Raw genomic sequence first — 19,887 nt, 5'->3', positions numbered from 1 at the left:
TTAGTACACTCTGCCCCTAGGAGGGACTGACCCCTTAACCCTGTCACTGCCATTAGTACACTTTGCCCCTAGGAGGGACTGACCCCTTAACCATGTCACTGCCATTAGTACACTCTGCCCCTAGGAGGGACTGACCCCTTAACCCTGTCACTGCCATTAGTACACTTTGCCCCTAGGAGAGACTGATCGATTAACCCTGTCATTGCCATTAGTACACTCTGCCCCTAGGAGGGACTGACCCCTTAACCCTGTCACTGCCATTACTACACTCTGCCCCTAGGAGAGACTGACCCCTTAACCCCTGTCACTGCCATTAGTACACGTTGCCCCTAGGAGGGACTGACCCCTTAACCCTGTCACTGCCATTAGTACACTTTGCCCCTAGGAAGGAGTGACCCCTTAACCCTGTCACTGCCATTAGTACACTTTGCCCCTAGGAAGGAGTGACCCCTTAACCCTGTCACTGCCATTAGTACACTCTGCCCCTAGGAGGGACTGACCCCTTAACCCTGTCACTGCCATTAGTACACTGTGCCCCTAGGAGGGACTGACCCCTTAACCCTGTCACTGCCATTAGTACACTCTGCCCCTAGGACAGACTGACCCTTTAGTCTCACACCCACGTCTCCTGCTGCCTCTCCTCTCTCTCCGCCTCCTCTCTTATTCTTTGCAGTAACCCCGCTTTCCTCTGCCCACTCCCCTCCTTCCTGCAGATTCCAGCCGGCCAGCGACCCACATGATCTCAGCGGACGATGCTGAGTACCCCAGGGAGTACCGGACGCTCGGGAACGGGACCCGCCGCTTCTCCAACGTGGGCTTGGTGCACACGGAGCGCCGCCACACCGTCATCGCGGCCCAGAGCCTGGAGGCGCTGACCGGGCTGCAGAAGTCCGACATGGAGAGGAAGCGAGACGTCTTTATGGACCACCTGAAGAATAAGTACCCTCAGCACGCCCTGGCCATCCGTGGTCAGCAAGAGAGGATCCGAGACCAGGTGACTCCGTGCTTTTATATCTGGGGGTTCAGGGGTTAATGGGCTACCATTTGGGCTTAAAGATACCATGTATTGGGGTTAAAGATACCATGTATTGGGGTTAAAGATACCATGTATTGGGGTTAAAGTTACCATGTATTGGGGTTAAAGATACCATGTATTGGGGTTAAAGTTACCATGTATTGGGTTGGATTTCAAAGGGAACGCAATTGAGTCTTGTCTCTGGCAGAACATATATCCTTCTCTCTAGAACGTATATCCTTCTCTCTAGAACGTATATCCTTCTCTCTAGAACGTATATCCTTCTCTCTAGAACGTATATCCTTCTCTCTAGAACGTATATCCTTCTCTCTAGAACGTATATCCGTCTCTAGAACATATATCCTTCTCTCTAGAACATATATCCGTCTCTAGAACTTATATCCTTCTCTCTAGAACGTATATCCTTCTCTCTAGAACGTATATCCTTTTTTCTAGAACGTATATCCTTCTCTTTAGAACGTATATCCTTCTCTCTAGAACGTATATCCTGCTCTCTAGAACGTATATCCTTCTTTCTAGAACGTATATCCTTCTCTCTAGAACGTATATCCTTCTCTCTAGAACGTATATCCTTCTCTCTAGAACGTATATCCTTCTTTCTAGAACGTATATCCTTCTCTTTAGAACGTATATCCTTCTCTCTAGAACGTATATCCTTCTCTCTAGAACGTATATCCGTCTCTAGAACGTATATCCGTCTCTAGAACGTATATCCTTCTCTCTAGAACGTATATCCTTCTCTCTAGAACGTATATCCTTCTCTCTAGAACGTATATCCTTCTCTCTAGAACGTATATCCGTCTCTAGAACGTATATCCTTCTCTAGAACGTATATCCGTCTCTCTAGAATGTATATCCTTCTCCCTCGATCGTATATCCTTCTCTCTAGAACGTATATCCATCTCCCTAGAACATATATATTTCTCTCTAGAACGTATATCCTTCTCTCTAAAACGTATATCCTGCTCTCTAGAACGTATATCCTTCTTTCTAGAACGTATATCCTTCTCTCTAGAACGTATATCCGTCTCTCTAGAACGCATATCCTTCTCTCTAGAACGTATATCCGTCTCTAGAACGTATATCCTTCTCTCTAGAACGTATATCCTTCTCTCTAGAACGTATATCCTTCTCTCTAGAACGTATATCCGTCTCTAGAACGTATATCCTTCTTTCTAGAACGTATATCCTTCTCTTTAGAACGTATATCCGTCTCTAGAACGTATATCCTTCTCTCTAGAACGTATATCCGTCTCTCTAGAACGTATATCCGTCTCTAGAACGTATATCCGTCTCTAGAACGTATATCCTTCTCTCTAGAACGTATATCCTTCTCTCTAGAACGTATATCCTTCTCTCTAGAACGTATATCCTTCTCTCTAGAACGTATATCCTTCTCTCTAGAACGTATATCCGTCTCTAGAACGTATATCCGTCTCTCTAGAATGTATATCCTTCTCCCTAGATCGTATATCCTTCTCTCTAGAACGTATATCCATCTCCCTAGAACGTATATATTTCTCTCTAGAACGTATATCCGTCTCTCTAGAACGCATATCCTTCTCTCTAGAACGTATATCCGTCTCTAGAACGTATATCCTTCTCTCTAGAACGTATATCCTTCTCTCTAGAACGTATATCCTTCTCTCTAGAACGTATATCCTTCTCTCTAGAACGTATATCCTTCTCTCTAGAACGTATATCCGTCTCTAGAACGTATATCCTTCTCTCTAGAACGTATATCCGTCTCTCTAGAATGTATATCCTTCTCCCTAGATCGTATATCCTTCTCTCTAGAACGTATATCCATCTCCCTAGAACGTATATATTTCTCTCTAGAACGTATATCCTTCTCTCTAGAACGTATATCCTTCTCTCTAGAACGTATATCCTTCTCTCTAGAACGCATATCCTTCTCTCTAGAATGCATATCATTCTCTCTAGAACGTATATCCGTCTCTAGAACATATATCCGTCTCTCTAGAACGTATATCCGTCTCTCTAGAACGTATATCCGTCTCTCTAGAACGTATATCCGTCTCTCTAGAACGCACATCCTTCTCTCTAGAACGTATATCCTTCTCCCCAGAACGTATATCCTTCTCTCTAGAACATATATCCTTCTCTCTAGAACGTATATCCTTCTCCCTAGAACGTATATCCTTCTCCCTAGAACGTATATCCTTCTCCCTAGAACGTATATCCTTCTCCCTAGAACGTATATCCTTCTCTCTAGAACGTATATCCTTCTCTCTAGAACGTATATCCTTCTCCCTAGAACGTATATCCTTCTCCCTAGAACGTATATCCTTCTCCCTAGAACGTATATCCTTCTCTCTAGAACGCATATCCTTCTCTCTAGAACGTATATCCTTCTCTCTAGAACGTATATCCTTCTCTCTAGAGAAGATACATACATATCCGTCTCTAGAACATATATCCGTCTCTCTAGAACGTATATCCTTCTCTCTAGAACGTATATCCTTCTCCCTAGAACGTATATCCTTCTCCCTAGAACGTATATCCTTCTCCCTAGAACGTATATCCTTCTCTCTAGAACGCATATCCTTCTCTCTAGAACGTATATCCTTCTCTCTAGAACGCATATCCTTCTCTCTAGAACGTATATCCTTCTCTCTAGAACGTATATCCTTCTCTCTAGAGAAGATACATACATGGTATCTTTAACCCCAATACATGGTATTTTTAAACCCAAATGGTAGCCCATTAACCCCTGAAGCCCCAGATGGATTAAAATACCTAATATCTCATGATATTATCATGACAGGGGGATCTCATTATATGTGCTTTTTCTGGACATTCCTTAAGAATCAGACACGTCGGACTGATAATTAAGTAACATCCGCCCCCTGTGCGGCAGGGAACCAGGGAAATAGCCGGGGGGGGGGGGGGGGCGGGTAACACAGTCTCTGATTCTCACACGGTTTACAAACTCCACCAAGAACCCTCCCACCTCCCCCCCTCCCTCCTCTCCCTCCCCTCCCTCCCCCCCCCCCTCCCTCCTCTCCCTCCCCTCCCTCCCCCCCCCCTCCCTCCTCTCCCTCCCTCCCCCCCCCCTCCCTCCCCTCCCCCCCCCCTCCCTCCCCTCCCCCCCCCCCTCCCTCCCCTCCCTCCTCCCCCCTCCCTCCCTCCCTCCTCCCCCCCCTCCCTCCCCTCCCTCCTCCCCCCTCCCTCCTCCCCCCCTCCCTCCCTCCTCCCCCCTCCCTCCTCCCCTTCCCTCCTCCCCCTCCTCCTCCCCCTCCCTACCTCCTCCCCCTCCCCCTCCCTCCCCCTCCCTCCTACCCCTCCCTCCCCCTCCCTCCTACCCCTCCCTCCCCCTCCCTCCTACCCCTCCCTCCCCCTCCCTCCTACCCCTCCCTCCCCCCTCCCCCCCTCCTCCTCCACCCTCCTCCCCCTCCCTCCCCCTCCCCTCTCTCCCCTCCCTCGCTCCCTGTCCTCGTTCCTTCTATTAAGTTACTTAATTGCACTGCAAGAAAATTATCCACTCAAATCTATTCTGAGACGGTGTTAAATAGAATTCAACCCTGCGATCAAAAGCAACGGGAAGAAAATAATTAGTGTTCCCCGGCGACAGAAACACCACAGAGGTAGGGTGACCCCACCCCCCCCCTGCCCAGCGACAGAAACACCGCAGGGGTAGGGTGACCCCCCCCCCCCCCTGCCCAGCGACAGAAACACCGCAGGGGTAGGGTGACCCCACCCCCCCCCCCCTGCCCAGCGACAGAAACACCGCAGGGGTAGGGTGACCCCACCCCCCCCTGCCCGGCGACGGAAACACCGCAGAGGTAGGGTGACCCCCCCCCCCCTGCCAGGCGACGGAAACACCGCAGAGGTAGGGTGATCCCCCCTGCCAGGCGACGGAAACACCGCAGAGGTAGGGTGATTCCCCCCCCCCCTGCCCGGCGACGGAAACACTGCAGAGGTAGGGTGACCGCCCCCTGCCCAGCGACGGAAACACCGCAGAGGTAGGGTGACCCCCCCCCCCCCTGCCAGGCGACGGAAACACCGCAGAGGTAGGGTGACCCCCTCCCCCCCTTCCAGGCGACGGAAACACCGCAGAGGTAGGGTGACCCCCCCCCCCCCTGCCAGGCGACGGAAACACCGCAGAGGTAGGGTGACCCCCTCCCCCCTTCCAGGCGACGGAAACACCGCAGAGGTAGGGTGACCCCCCCTGCCAGGCGACGGAAACACTGCAGAGGTAGGGTGACCCCCCCCCTGCCAGGTGACGAAAAACACAACCGAGTTATTCGTCTGTGTGATGAAATATTAACAAGTCAGGAAGAAGATACCGTATATAGCGCTACTTACTCCCGCCGTGTCCGCAGATACACACGCTTACTAATCCCCCAAACAGTGTCCTAATCCCCCAAACTGTGTGACCGATCCCAGGCAGTATATAGTGTCCTGAGCGTGTGGGGGGAACACACGCTTAATAATCCCCCAAACTGTGTGACCGATCCCAGGCAGTATATAGTGTCCTGAGCGCGTGGGGGAACACACGCTTAATAATCCCCCAAACGGTGTGACAGATCCCAGGCAGTATATAGTGTCCTGAGCGTGTGGGGGGAACACACGCTTAATAATCCCCAAACTGTGTGCCCGATCCCAGGCAGTATATAGTGTCCTGAGCGCGTGGGGGGAACACACGCTTAATAATCCCCCCAAACTGTGTGACCGATCCCAGGCAGTATATAGTGTCCTGAGCGTGTGGGGGGAACACACGCTTAATAATCCCCAAACTGTGTGACCGATCCCAGGCAGTATATAGTGTCCTGAGCGCGCGGGGGGAACACACGCTTAATAATCCCCCAAACTGTGTGCCCGATCCCAGGCAGTATATAGTGTCCTGAGCGCGTGGGGGGGACGCATGCTTAATAATCCCCCAAACTGTGTGCCCGATCCCAGGCAGTATATAGTGTCCTGAGCGCGTGGGGGAACACACGCTTAATAATCCCCCAAACGGTGTGACAGATCCCAGGCAGTATATAGTGTCCTGAGCGCGCGGGGGGAACACACGCTTAATAATCCCCCAAACTGGGTGACCGATCCCAGGCAGTATATAGTGTCCTGAGCGCGTGGGGGGAACACACGCTTAATAATCCCCCAAACTGTGTGACCGATCCCAGGCAGTATATAGTGTCCTGAGCGCGTGGGGGGAACACACTCTTAATAATCCCCCAAACTGTGTGACCGATCCCAGGCAGTATATAGTGTCCTGAGCGCGTGGGGGGAACACACGCTTAATAATCCCCCAAACTGTGTGCCCGATCCCAGGCAGTATATAGTGTCCTGAGCGCGTGGGGGGAACACACACTTAATAATCCCCCAAACTGTGTGACAGATCCCAGGCAGTATATAGTGTCCTGAGCGTGTGGGGGGAACACACGCTTAATAATCCCCCAAACTGTGTGACTGATCCCAGGCAGTATATAGTGTCCTGAGCGCGTGGGGGGAACACACGCTTAATAATCCCCCAAACTGTGTGACCGATCCCAGGCAGTATATAGTGTCCTGAGCGTGTGGGGGGAACACACGCTTAATAATCCCCCAAACTGTGTGACCGATCCCAGGCAGTATATAGTGTCCTGAGCGCGTGGGGGGAACACACGCTTAATAATCCCCCAAACTGTGTGACTGATCCCAGACAGTATATAGTGTCCTGAGCGCGTGGGGGGAACACACGCTTAATAATCCCCCAAACTGTGTGCCCGATCCCAGGCAGTATATAGTGTCCTGAGCGCGTGGGGGGAACACACGCTTAATAATCCCCCAAACTGTGTGCCCGATCCCAGGCAGTATATAGTGTCCTGAGCGCGTGGGGGGGGGAACACACGCTTAATAATCCCCCAAACTGTGTGCCCGATCCCAGGCAGTATATAGTGTCCTGAGCGCGTGGGGGGAACACACGCTTAATAATCCCCCAAACTGTGTGACTGATCCCAGGCAGTATATAGTGTCCTGAGCGCGTGGGGGGAACACACGCTTAATAATCCCCCAAACTGTGTGCCCGATCCCAGGCAGTATATAGTGTCCTGAGCGCGTGGGGGGGACACACGCTTAATAATCCCCCAAACTGTGTGCCCGATCCCAGGCAGTATATAGTGTCCTGAGCGCGTGGGGGGAACACACGCTTAATAATCCCCCAAACTGTGTGACCGATCCCAGGCAGTATATAGTGTCCTGAGTGCGTGGGGGGGAACACACGCTTAATAATCCCCCAAACTGTGTGACCGACCCCAGGCAGTATATAGTGTCCTGAGCGCGTGGGGGGAACACACGCTTAATAATCCCCCAAACTGTGCCGATCCCAGGCAGTATATAGTGTCCTGAGCGCGTGGGGGGAACACACGCTTAATAATCCCCCAAACTGTGTGCCCGATCCCAGGCAGTATATAGTGTCCTGAGCGCGTGGGGGGAACACACGCTTAATAATCCCCCAAACTGTGTGCCCGATCCCAGGCAGTATATAGTGTCCTGAGCGCGTGGGGGGGACGCACGCTTAATAATCCCCCAAACTGTGTGCCCGATCCCAGGCAGTATATAGTGTCCTGAGTGCGTGGGGGGAACACACGCTTAATAATCCCCCAAACTGTGTGCCCGATCCCAGGCAGTATATAGTGTCCTGAGCGCGTGGGGGGGACGCACGCTTAATAATCCCCCAAACTGTGTGCCCGATCCCAGGCAGTATATAGTGTCCTGAGCGCGTGGGGGGAACACACGCTTAATAATCCCCCAAACTGTGTGCCCGATCCCAGGCAGTATATAGTGTCCTGAGCACGTGGGGGGAACACACTCTTAATAATCCCCCAAACTGTGCCGATCCCAGGCAGTATATAGTGTCCTGAGCGCGTGGGGGGAACACACGCTTAATAATCCCCCAAACTGTGTGACCGATCCCAGGCAGTATATAGTGTCCTGAGCGCGTGGGGGGAACACACGCTTAATAATCCCCCAAACTGTGTGACCGATCCCAGGCAGTATATAGTGTCCTGAGCACGTGGGGGGAACACACGCTTAATAATCCCCCAAACTGTGCCGATCCCAGGCAGTATATAGTGTCCTGAGCGCGTGGGGGACACACACGCTTAATAATCCCCCAAACTGTGTGACTGATCCCAGGCAGTATATAGTGTCCTGAGCGCGTGGGGGGAACACACGCTTAATAATCCCCCAAACTGTGTGCCCGATCCCAGGCAGTATATAGTGTCCTGAGCGCGTGGGGGGGACGCACGCTTAATAATCCCCCAAACTGTGTGCCCGATCCCAGGCAGTATATAGTGTCCTGAGCGCGTGGGGGGAACACACGCTTAATAATCCCCCAAACTGTGTGCCCGATCCCAGGCAGTATATAGTGTCCTGAGCGCGTGGGGGGGGACGCACGCTTAATAATCCCCCAAACTGTGTGCCCGATCCCAGGCAGTATATAGTGTCCTGAGAGCGTGGGGGGAACACGCTTAATAATCCCCCAAACTGTGTGACCGATCCCAGGCAGTATATAGTGTCCTGAGCGCGTGGGGGGAACACGCTTAATAATCCCCCAAACTGTGTGACCGATCCCAGGCAGTATATAGTGTCCTGAGCGCGTGGGGGTAACACACGCTTAATAATCCCCCAAACTGTGTGCCCGATCCCAGGCAGTATATAGTGTCCTGAGCGCGTGGGGGGAACACACGCTTAATAACCCCCAAACTGTGTGCCCGATCCCAGGCAGTATATAGTGTCCTGAGCGCGTGGGGGGAACACACGCTTAATAATCCCCCAAACTGTGTGACCGATCCCAGGCAGTATATAGTGTCCTGAGCGCGTGGGGGGAACACACGCTTAATAATCCCCCAAACTGTGTGACCGATCCCAGGCAGTATATAGTGTCCTGAGCGCTTGGGGGGAACACACGCTTAATAATCCCCCAAACTGTGTGACTGATCCCAGGCAGTATATAGTGTCCTGAGCGCGTGGGGGGAACACACGCTTACTAATCCCCCAAACTGTGTGACCGATCCCAGGCAGTATATAGTGTCCTGAGCGCGTGGGGGGAACACACGCTTAATAATCCCCCAAACTGTGTGACCGATCCCAGGCAGTATATAGTGTCCTGAGCGTGTGGGGGGAACACACGCTTAATAATCCCCCAAACTGTGTGCCTGATCCCAGGCAGTATATAGTGTCCTGAGCGCGTGGGGGGAACACACGCTTAATAATCCCCCAAACTGTGTGACCGACCCCAGGCAGTATATAGTGTCCTGAGCTCGCGGGGGGGGACGCACGCTTAATAATCCCCCAAACTGTGTGCCCGATCCCAGGCAGTATATAGTGTCCTGAGCTCGCAGGGGGGGACGCACGCTTAATAATCCCCCAAACTGTGTGCCTGATCCCAGGCAGTATATAGTGTCCTGAGTGCGTGGGGGGGACACACGCTTAATAATCCCCCAAACTGTGTGACCGATCCCAGGCAGTATATAGTGTCCTGAGCGTGTGGGGGGAACACACGCTTAATAATCCCCCAAACTGTGTGCCCGATCCCAGGCAGTATATAGTGTCCTGAGCGCGTGGGGGGGACACACGCTTAATAATCCCCCAAACTGTGTGACTGATCCCAGGCAGTATATAGTGTCCTGAGCGCGTGGGGGGGACACACGCTTAATAATCCCCCAAACTGTGTGCCCGATCCCAGGCAGTATATAGTGTCCTGAGCGCGTGGGGGGAACACACGCTTACTAATCCCCCAAACTGTGTGACTGATCCCAGGCAGTATATAGTGTCCTGAGCGCGTGGGGGGAACACACGCTTAATAATCCCCCAAACTGTGTGACTGATCCCAGGCAGTATATAGTGTCCTGAGCGCGTGGGGGGAACACACGCTTAATAATCCCGTGGCACATTATCCCCGCGTCCCCTTATCCTTTTCACTTCCTCCCGTGGCACATTATCCCCGCGTCTCCTTATCCTTTTTACTTCCTCCCGTGGCACATTATCCCCGGGTCTCCTTATCCTTTTTACTTCCTCCCGTGGCACATTATCCCTGCGTCCCCTTTATCCTTTTCACTTCCTCCCGTGGCACATTATCCCCGTGTCCCCTTATCCTTTTCACTTCCTCCCGTGGCACATTATCCCCGTGTCCCCTTATCCTTTTTACTTCCTCCCGTGGCACATTATCCCCGCGTCCCCTTATCCTTTTTACTTCCTCCCGTGGCACATTATCCCCGTGTCCCCTTATCCTTTTCACTTCCTCCCGTGGCACATTATCCCCACGTCCCCTTATCCTTTTTACTTCCTCCCGTGGCACATTATCCCCGCGTCCCCTTATCCTTTTTACTTCCTCCCGTGGCACATTATCCCTGCGTCCTCTTATCCTTTTCACTTCCTCCCGTGGCACATTATCCCCGCGTCCCCTTATCCTTTTTACTTCCTCCCGTGGCACATTATCCCCGCGTCCCCTTATCCTTTTTACTTCCTCCCGTGGCACATTATCCCTGCGTCCCCTTATCCTTTTCACTTCCTCCCGTGGCACATTATCCCCGTGTCCCCTTATCCTTTTTACTTCCTCCCGTGGCACATTATCCCCGCGTCCCCTTTATCCTTTTTACTTCCTCCCGTGGCACATTATCCCCGCGTCCCCTTATCCTTTTCACTTCCTCCCGTGGCACATCATCCCCGTGTCCCCTTATCCTTTTCACTTCCTCCCGTGGCACATTATCCCCACGTCCCCTTATCCTTTTTACTTCCTCCCGTGGCACATTATCCCCGCGTCCCCTTATCCTTTTTACTTCCTCCCGTGGCACATTATCCCCGCGTCCTCTTATCCTTTTCACTTCCTCCCGTGGCACATTATCCCCGCTTCCCCTTATCCTTTTTACTTCCTCCCGTGGCACATTATCCCTGCGTCCCCTTATCCTTTTCACTTCCTGCCGTGGCACATTATCCCCGCGTCCCCTTATCCTTTTTACTTCCTCCCGTGGCACATTATCCCCGCGTCCCCTTATCCTTTTTACTTCCTCCCGTGGCACATTATCCCTGCGTCCCCTTATCCTTTTTACTTCCTCCCGTGGCACATTATCCCCGCGTCCCCTTATCCTTTTTACTTCCTCCCGTGGCACATTATCCCCGTGTCCCCTTATCCTTTTTTCTTCCTCCCGTGGCACATTATCCCCGCGGCCCCTTATCCTTTTTACTTCCTCCCGTGGCACATTATCCCCGCGTCCCCTTATCCTTTTCACTTCCTCCCGTGGCACATTATCCCCGCGTCCCCTTATCCTTTTTACTTCCTCCCGTGGCACATTATCCCCGCGTCTCCTTATCCTTTTTACTTCCTCCCGTGGCACATTATCCCCGCGTCCCCTTATCCTTTTCACTTCCTCCCGTGGCACATTATCCCTGCGTCCCCTTATCCTTTTTACTTCCTCCCGTGGCACATTATCCCTGCGTCCCCTTATCCTTTTTACTTCCTCCCGTGGCACATTATCCCTGCGTCTCCTTATCCTTTATACTTCCTCCCGTGGCACATTATCCCCGCGTCCCCTTATCCTTTTCACTTCCTCCCGTGGCACATTATCCCCGCGTCCCCTTATCCTTTTCACTTCCTCCCGTGGCACATTATCCCCGCGTCCCCTTACCCTTTTTACTTCCTCCCGTGGCACATTATCCCCGCGTCCCCTTATCCTTTTTACTTCCTCCCGTGGCACATTATCCCCGTGTCCCTTTATCCTTTTCACTTCCTCCCGTGGCACATTATCCCCGTGGCTCCCTCCCTTCCCGCCCTGGGATTCCCGCGCATTCTCCCAGTTTCTCTTGCTAATTATGCGCATGTCACCGCTAATTCGGATAACGCGCGCTGAGTAATATTAGGAGGCGCCCGCGCATCCCTAATTAGCAGCCATTTTTTCCCCTTTCCTGGAGAACAATGTTTTTGCAGCGTAATGAGCGCGGCTGCGTTCTCGTGCGGCGCTAAGAAATCCTCGCGGGTTGGGGGGCGTGCCCCTGAGCTTCAGACTAATTGTATTAATTGAGCCGCTGGCGTGTGTGTTTGTGTTGTACGATTGTGACACTTTGCGCATGCAATGTTGATGCACAGCATAGGAACATACGCCTAACGCATTACAGGCGCGTTCTTACCCCCTGTAGTGACAGAGCGGCGCAGTGCGGAGACGCGGGCTGTGGTATTGTAGCATTGAATGTTTCCCTCCCCACCCCCCGCCAGGCGGCCCATATTCCCACGTGTTACACATCAGAGACGTCAGCGGAGAGAAGCAGACCTACCACCGACGCCATGGGACAGTCAGCGGCCAAGGGACAGTCAGCGGCCAAGGGACAGTCAGCGGCCAAGGGACAGTCAGCGGCCAAGGGAGAGTCAGCGGCCAAGGGACAGTCAGCGGCCAAGGGACAGTCAGCGGCCAAGGGACAGTCAGCGGCCACGGGACAGTCAGCGGCCAAGGGACAGTCAGCGGCCAAGGGACAGTCAGCGGCCAAGGGACAGTCAGCGGCCAAGGGACAGTTCGCCACCATTCAGTCGCCAAGGGACAGTCAGTCGCCATTCAGTTGCCAAGGGACAGTTCGCCGCCATACAGTCGCCAAGGGACAGTTCGCCGCCATTCAGTCGCCAAGGGACAGTCAGTCGCCATTCAGTTGCCAAGGGACAGTTCGTCGCCATTCAGTCGCCAAGGGACAGTTCGCCGCCATACAGTCGACCAAGCGACAGTCATCTGCCATTCAGTTGCCAAGGAACAGTCTACCACCATTCCGTCGCCAAGGGATAGTCCGCCACCAAGGACAGCCGCCAAGGAACAGTCAGCTGCCAGTCATGGCCCATACGAGTGAAACACGGGGTTAACTGTGGCAGTGTCCACTGGAGCGTGGTGGCGTCATCCCCCCCCCCCCAAACATTTCCCTACGGCGGGCGCCGCAGGCGGAAGTGAGCTACTGACCAGACCGCGAGTAGCGCACAGAGGTGAAGGTGCGGAAGCCGGCATGAGGCTGGCCAGATTACCCCGACTGCGGGATCTGGTGCGCGACCCTAGTACCGGAAGGACCGGCGAGTTTGCGTCTGCCAGGCGACCGAGGACCCCTTTCCGATCGAGATCCCTCCGCACCCGCGCAGTTGGTTCCACCGTAACCTTCTCACGTGCAAGTGAGCGTTACTCGCTGTTACCTGTTTTAAATGACATTTATATTGGTACAGGCTGTGCTTGTCCGTTCTTTTCTCTTGTTCAAGGGGGGGTCAAAGGGCATCAAAGTAGCCAAGTCCACATGGACAGAGCACCCCGTTATCATATTGCGGTAATACCCCAATTAGGAGGTCTGAATGAGCCTGGTTTTATCTGTTTGGGTTTTATTTAAACATAAGAACGAAATATCCCTGGGACGTGTTTCCGGATATGTGCGGAACGCTGCAGCTCGGGCGCCGAGACGCGCGTCTCCCTTTTGGGGCGCTTCGCTCCCATCCGTACGCGATCTGCACCGGCGCCTTCCGGGTTCGGTTCACGTCTGCCGTAATGGCCTCTATACGACCTTGCGCGGTCACAGACCTTCTTATCTGCGGTCTCGTTTGAGGGATATTGGCTATGGTCTCGGGGTCTCATGCGGGGGGTCCGCCGATCCGTGCCAAGGGTGCTGTCCCCCCTACGCTGGGTGGGGGGCGATGGCATTCTCGTGTGCAACTTCCGGGGTCTGGAGCTCGCTACCCCCAGAGCTCAGGTGTATATCTACTTTACCGCAGGCCTCGGACACGCTTACCGCTGGCGTGCTGAGGCGCGCTGAGGCTCAGGGAAAGCGGGTGCTTTCCCTGGCCTTGCGGTTGCTTACCGCAAGCGCTCTCAGCAGGCCATCAGGGGGCAGTCCGGGGGCGGGCGCGTAGCTGGCCGGGGCAATTTTAAATTCCCCTAAGACCTGCGCTTCCGCAAGCGCGCGGAAGCGCAGGTGAGCCCCTACTAAAGCCGCTCTAATTGCGGCTGTAGGGGCTCAGTGCTGAGCGGGAGCGCGCGTCAGCACGCTTCCGCCAGCAAGCGCCAAACATGGCCAAGGCCTAAGACTTATACTAAGACCTCATTAGTCACGTTATTGGGGGTTATAGGGCCTGGACGGGAGTAACACTAAGGCATACCTAACGTCACGTTATTGGGAGTTATAGGGTGTGGATGGGAGTAACACTAAGACATACTTACCGTCACGTTATTGGCAGTTATAGGGTGTGGATGGGAGTAACACTAAGACATACCTACCGTCACGTTATTGGGAGTTATAGGGTCTGGGTGGGAGTAACACTAAGACATACTTACCGTCACGTTATTGGCAGTTATATGGCCTGGACGGGAGTAACACTATGACATACTTACCGTCACGTTATTGGGAGTTATAGGGACTGGACGGGAGTAACACTAAGACATACTTACCGTCACGTTACTGGGAGTTATAGGGTCTGGACGGGAGTAACACTAAGACATACCTAACGTCACGTTATTGGGAGTTATAGGGACTGGATGGGAGTAACACTAAGACATACTTACCGTCACGTTACTGGGAGTTATAGGGACTGGATGGGAGTAACACTAAGACATACTTACCATCACGTTATTGGGAGTTATAGGGACTGGGTGGGAGTAACACTAAGACATACTTACCGTCACGTTATTGGGAGTTATAGGGTCTGGATGGGAGTAACACTAAGACACACTTACCGTCACGTTATTGGGAGTTATAGGGTCTGGAAGGGAGTAACACTAAGACATACTCACCATCACGTTATTGGGAGTTATAGGGACTGGATGGGAGTAACACTAAGACATACTTACCGTCACGTTATTGGGAGTTATAGGGTCTGGACGGGAGTAACACTAAGACATACTTACCATCACGTTATTGGGAGTTATAGGGACTGGGTGGGAGTAACACTAAGACATACTTACCGTCACGTTATTGGGAGTTATAGGGTCTGGATGGGAGTAACACTAAGACACACTTACCGTCACGTTATTGGGAGTTATAGGGTCTGGAAGGGAGTAACACTAAGACATACTCACCATCACGTTATTGGGAGTTATAGGGACTGGATGGGAGTAACACTAAGACATACTTACCGTCACGTTATTGGGAGTTATAGGGTCTGGACGGGAGTAACACTAAGACATACCTAACGTCACGTTATTGGGAGTTATAGGGTCTGGATGGGAGTAACACTAAGACATACTTACCGTCACGTTATTGGGAGTTATAGGGACTGGATGGGAGTAACACTAAGACATACTTAGTGTCACGTTATTGGGAGTTATAGGGCCTGGATGGGAGTAACACTAAGACATACTTACCGTCACGTTATTGGGAGTTATAGGGTCTGGATGGGAGTAACACTAAGACATACTTGCCGTCACGTTATTGGGAGTTATAGGGTCTGGATGGGAGTAACACTAAGTCATACTTACCGTCACGTTATTGGGAGTTATAGGGTGTGGATGGGAGTAACACTAAGACATACTTACTGTCACGTTATTGGGAGTTATAGGGTCTGGATGGGAGTAACACTAAGACATACGTACCGTCACGTTATTGGGAGTTATAGGGTCTGGACGGGAGTAACACTAAGACATACTTACCGTCACGTTATTGGGAGTTATAGGGTCTGGATGGGAATAACACTAAGACACACTTACCGTCACGTTATTGGGAGTTATAGGGTGTGGATGGGAGTAACACTAAGACATACTTACCGTCACGTTATTGGGAGTTATAGGGACTGGATGGGAGTAACACTAAGACATACTTACCGTCACGTTATTGGGAGTTATAGGGCCTGGATGGAAGTAACACTAAGACACACTTACCGTCACGTTATTGGGAGTTATAGGGACTGGATGGGAGTAACACTAAGACATACTTACCGTCACGTTATTGGGAGTTATAGGGACTGGATGGGAGTAACACTAAGACATACTTACCGTCACGTTATTGGGAGTTATAGGGACTGGATGGGAGTAACACTAAGACATACTTACCGTCACGTTATTGGCAGTTATAGGGCCTGGACGGGAGTAACACTAAGACATACTTACCGTCACGTTATTGGCAGTTATAGGGACTGGATGGGAGTAACACTAAGACATACTTTCCGTCACGTTATTGGCAGTTATAGGGCCTGGACGGGAGTAACACTAAGGCATACTTACTGTCACGTTATTGGGAGTTATAGGGACTGGATGGGAGTAACACTAAGACACACTTACTGTCACGTTATTGGGAGTTATAGGGACTGGATGGGAGTAACACTAAGACACACTTACCGTCACGTTATTGGGAGTTATAGGGACTGGGTGGGAGTAACACTAAAACACACTTACTGTCACGTTATTGGGAGTTATAGGGACTGGATGGGAGTAACACTAAGACATACTTACCGTCACGTTATTGGGAGTTATAGGGTGTGGATGGGAGTAACACTAAGGCATACTTACTGTCACGTTATTGGGAGTTATAGGGACTGGATGGGAGTAACACTAAGACATACTTACCGTCACGTTATTTGCAGTTATAGGGCCTGGACGGGAGTAACACTAAGGCATACTTACCGTCACGTTATTGGGAGTTATAGGGCCTGGATGGGAGTAACACTAAGACATACTTACTGTCACGTTATTGGGAGTTATAGGGTCTGGACGGGAGTAACACTAAGACATACTTACCGTCACGTTATTGGGAGTTATAGGGTGTGGATGGGAGTAACACTAAGACATACTTACTGTCACGTTATTGGGAGTTATAGGGTGTGGATGGGAGTAACACTAAGGCATACTTACCGTCACGTTATTGGGAGTTATAGGGTGTGGATGGGAGTAACACTAAGGCATACTTACTGTCACATTATTGGGAGTTATAGGGTCTGGACTGGAGTAACACTAAGACATGCTTACCGTCACGTTATTGGGAGTTATAGGGTCTGGATGGGAGTAACACTAAGACATACTTACTGTCACGTTATTGGGAGTTATAGGGTCTGGACGGGAGTAACACTAAGACATACTTACCGTCACGTTATTGGGAGTTATAGGGTCTGGATGGGAGTAACACTAAGACATACTTACCGTCACGTTATTGGGAGTTATAGGGCCTGGATGGGAGTAACACTAAGACATACCTAACGTCACGTTATTGGGAGTTATAGGGACTGGATGGGAGTAACACTAAGACACACTTACCGTCACGTTATTGGGAGTTATAGGGACTGGATGGGAGTAACACTAACATACTTACCGTCACGTTATTGGGAGTTATAGGGACTGGATGGGAGTAACACTAAGACACACTTACCGTCACGTTATTGGGAGTTATAGGGCCTGGATGGGAGTAACACTAAGACATACTTACCGTCACGTTATTGGGAGTTATAGGGTCTGGATGGGAGTAACACTAAGACACACTTACCGTCACGTTATTGGGAGTTATAGGGACTGGATGGGAGTAACACTAAGGCATACCTAACGTCAGGTTATTGGGAGTTATAGGGTCTGGATGGGAGTAACACTAAGACATACTTACCGTCACGTTATTGGGAGTTATAGGGACTGGATGGGAGTAACACTAAGACATACTTACCGTCACGTTATTGGGAGTTATAGGGCCTGGATGGGAGTAACACTAAGGCATACCTAACGTCACGTTATTGGGAGTTATAGGGACTGGATGGGAGTAGCACTAAGACATACTTACCGTCACGTTATTGGGAGTTATAGGGCCTGGATGGGAGTAACACTAAGACACACTTACTGTCACGTTATTGGGAGTTATAGGGTGTGGATGGGAGTAACACTAAGACACACTTACCGTCACGTTATTGGGAGTTATAGGGACTGGATGGGAGTAACACTAAGGCATACCTAACGTCAGGTTATTGGGAGTTATAGGGTCTGGATGGGAGTAACACTAAGACATACTTACCGTCACGTTATTGGGAGTTATAGGGACTGGATGGGAGTAACACTAAGACATACTTACCGTCACGTTATTGGGAGTTATAGGGCCTGGATGGGAGTAACACTAAGGCATACCTAACGTCACGTTATTGGGAGTTATAGGGCCTGGATGGGAGTAACACTAAGACATACCTAACGTCACGTTATTGGGAGTTATAGGGACTGGATGGGAGTAGCACTAAGACATACTTACCGTCACGTTATTGGGAGTTATAGGGCCTGGATGGGAGTAACACTAAGACATACTTACGGTCACGTTATTGGGAGTTATAGGGTCTGGACGGGAGTAACCCTAAGACATACTTACCGTCACGTTATTGGGAGTTATAGGGCCTGGATGGGAGTAACACTAAGACATACTTACCGTCACGTTATTGGCAGTTATAGGGTCTGGATGGGAGTAACACTAAGACATACTTACTGTCACGTTATTGGCAGTTATAGGGCCTGGACGGGAGTAACACTAAGACATAATTACTGTCACGTTACTGGAAGTTATAGGGCCTGGACGGGAGTAACACTAAGGCATACCTAACGTCACGTTATTGGGAGTTATAGGGTGTGGATGGGAGTAACACTAAGGCATACTTACTGTCACGTTATTGGGAGTTATAGGGTGTGGATGGGAGTAACACTAAGGCATACTTACTGTCACGTTATTGGGAGTTATAGGGTGTGGATGGGAGTAACACTAAGACATACTTACCGTCACGTTATTGGGAGTTATAGGGTCTGGATGGGAGTAACACTAAGACACACTTACCGTCACGTTATTGGGAGTTATAGGGACTGGATGGGAGTAACACTAAGACATACTTACCGTCACGTTATTGGGAGTTATAGGGACTGGATGGGAGTAACACTAAGACACACTTACCGTCACGTTATTGGGAGTTATAGGGTCTGGATGGGAGTAACACTAAGATACACTTACCGTCACGTTATTGGGAGTTATAGGGACTGGATGGGTGTAACACTAAGACATACTTACCATCACGTTATTGGGAGTTATAGGGTGTGGATGGGAGTAACACTAAGACATACTTACCGTCACGTTATTGGGAGTTATAGGGTCTGGACGGGAGAAACCCTAAGATATACTTACCGTCACGTTATTGGGAGTTATAGGGCCTGGATGGGAGTAACACTAAGGCGTACTTACTGTCATGGTCATCACTCGAGTCTAGGCGCAAAGTTCACCTTTCCTGTCTTGCCTTTAAATACTTTCTGGGCAAGCTACCCAGCTACCTGAACAAGCTCCTCACCCCTACCACATGCAGCACCTATCACCTGAGATCTGTCTCCTAAAGACTATTCATGGTCCCAAGGCTCAACAAAGTATCCGGCCGCTCCTCCTTCTCCTACCGTGCACCCCAAAACTGGAACAACCTACCAGAGACTCTCATATCCACCACCAGTTTAAGTTCTTTCAAATCTAAGGCTGTCTCACACTTTAATCTGGTCTGTAACTGTTTCATACGCTCATAATATATATTATCTGTAACTGTGCACGCAATGTCTTGTATATACAGGCATACCCCGCATTAACGTACGCAATGGGACCGGAGCACGTATGTAACACAGGCATACCCCGCATTAACGTACGCAATGGGACCGGAGCATGTATGTAACTATGTAACACAGGCATACCCCGCATTAACGTACGCAGTGGGACCGGAGCATGTATGTAAAGCGAAAATGTACTTAAAGTGAAGCACTCCCTTTTCCCACTTATCGATGCATGTACTGTACTGCAATCGTCATATACGTGCATAACTGCTGGAAATAACGCATTTGTAACAGGCTCTATAGTCTCCCCGCCTGCGCACAGCTTCGGTACAGGTAGGGAGTTATTGGGAGTTATAGGGTCTGGATAGGAGT

At 51.0% G+C, this 19,887-nt stretch overlaps 1 protein-coding gene across 1 annotated transcript in view; it reads left to right on the top strand.

The window, feature by feature from the left end:
• SRCIN1 (SRC kinase signaling inhibitor 1) overlaps positions 1–19,887 on the top strand; it is a gene marked incomplete at its 3' end in the record, with an annotated part of 111,590 nt that overhangs the window by 27,955 nt on the left and 63,748 nt on the right. The window contains exon 2 of the mRNA XM_075584626.1: positions 714–994. Coding sequence (XP_075440741.1) covers positions 714–994 — 281 coding nt within the window. The remainder of the gene's footprint in view (positions 1–713; positions 995–19,887) is intronic.

The sequence above is a fragment of the Ascaphus truei genome, unplaced genomic scaffold (genome assembly GCF_040206685.1).
Source record: "Ascaphus truei isolate aAscTru1 unplaced genomic scaffold, aAscTru1.hap1 HAP1_SCAFFOLD_687, whole genome shotgun sequence".
Lineage (NCBI taxonomy): Eukaryota > Metazoa > Chordata > Amphibia > Anura > Ascaphidae > Ascaphus > Ascaphus truei.
The sequence above is the reverse complement of the archived record's forward strand: the minus strand, read 5'-3'. Positions and strand labels throughout refer to the sequence as shown.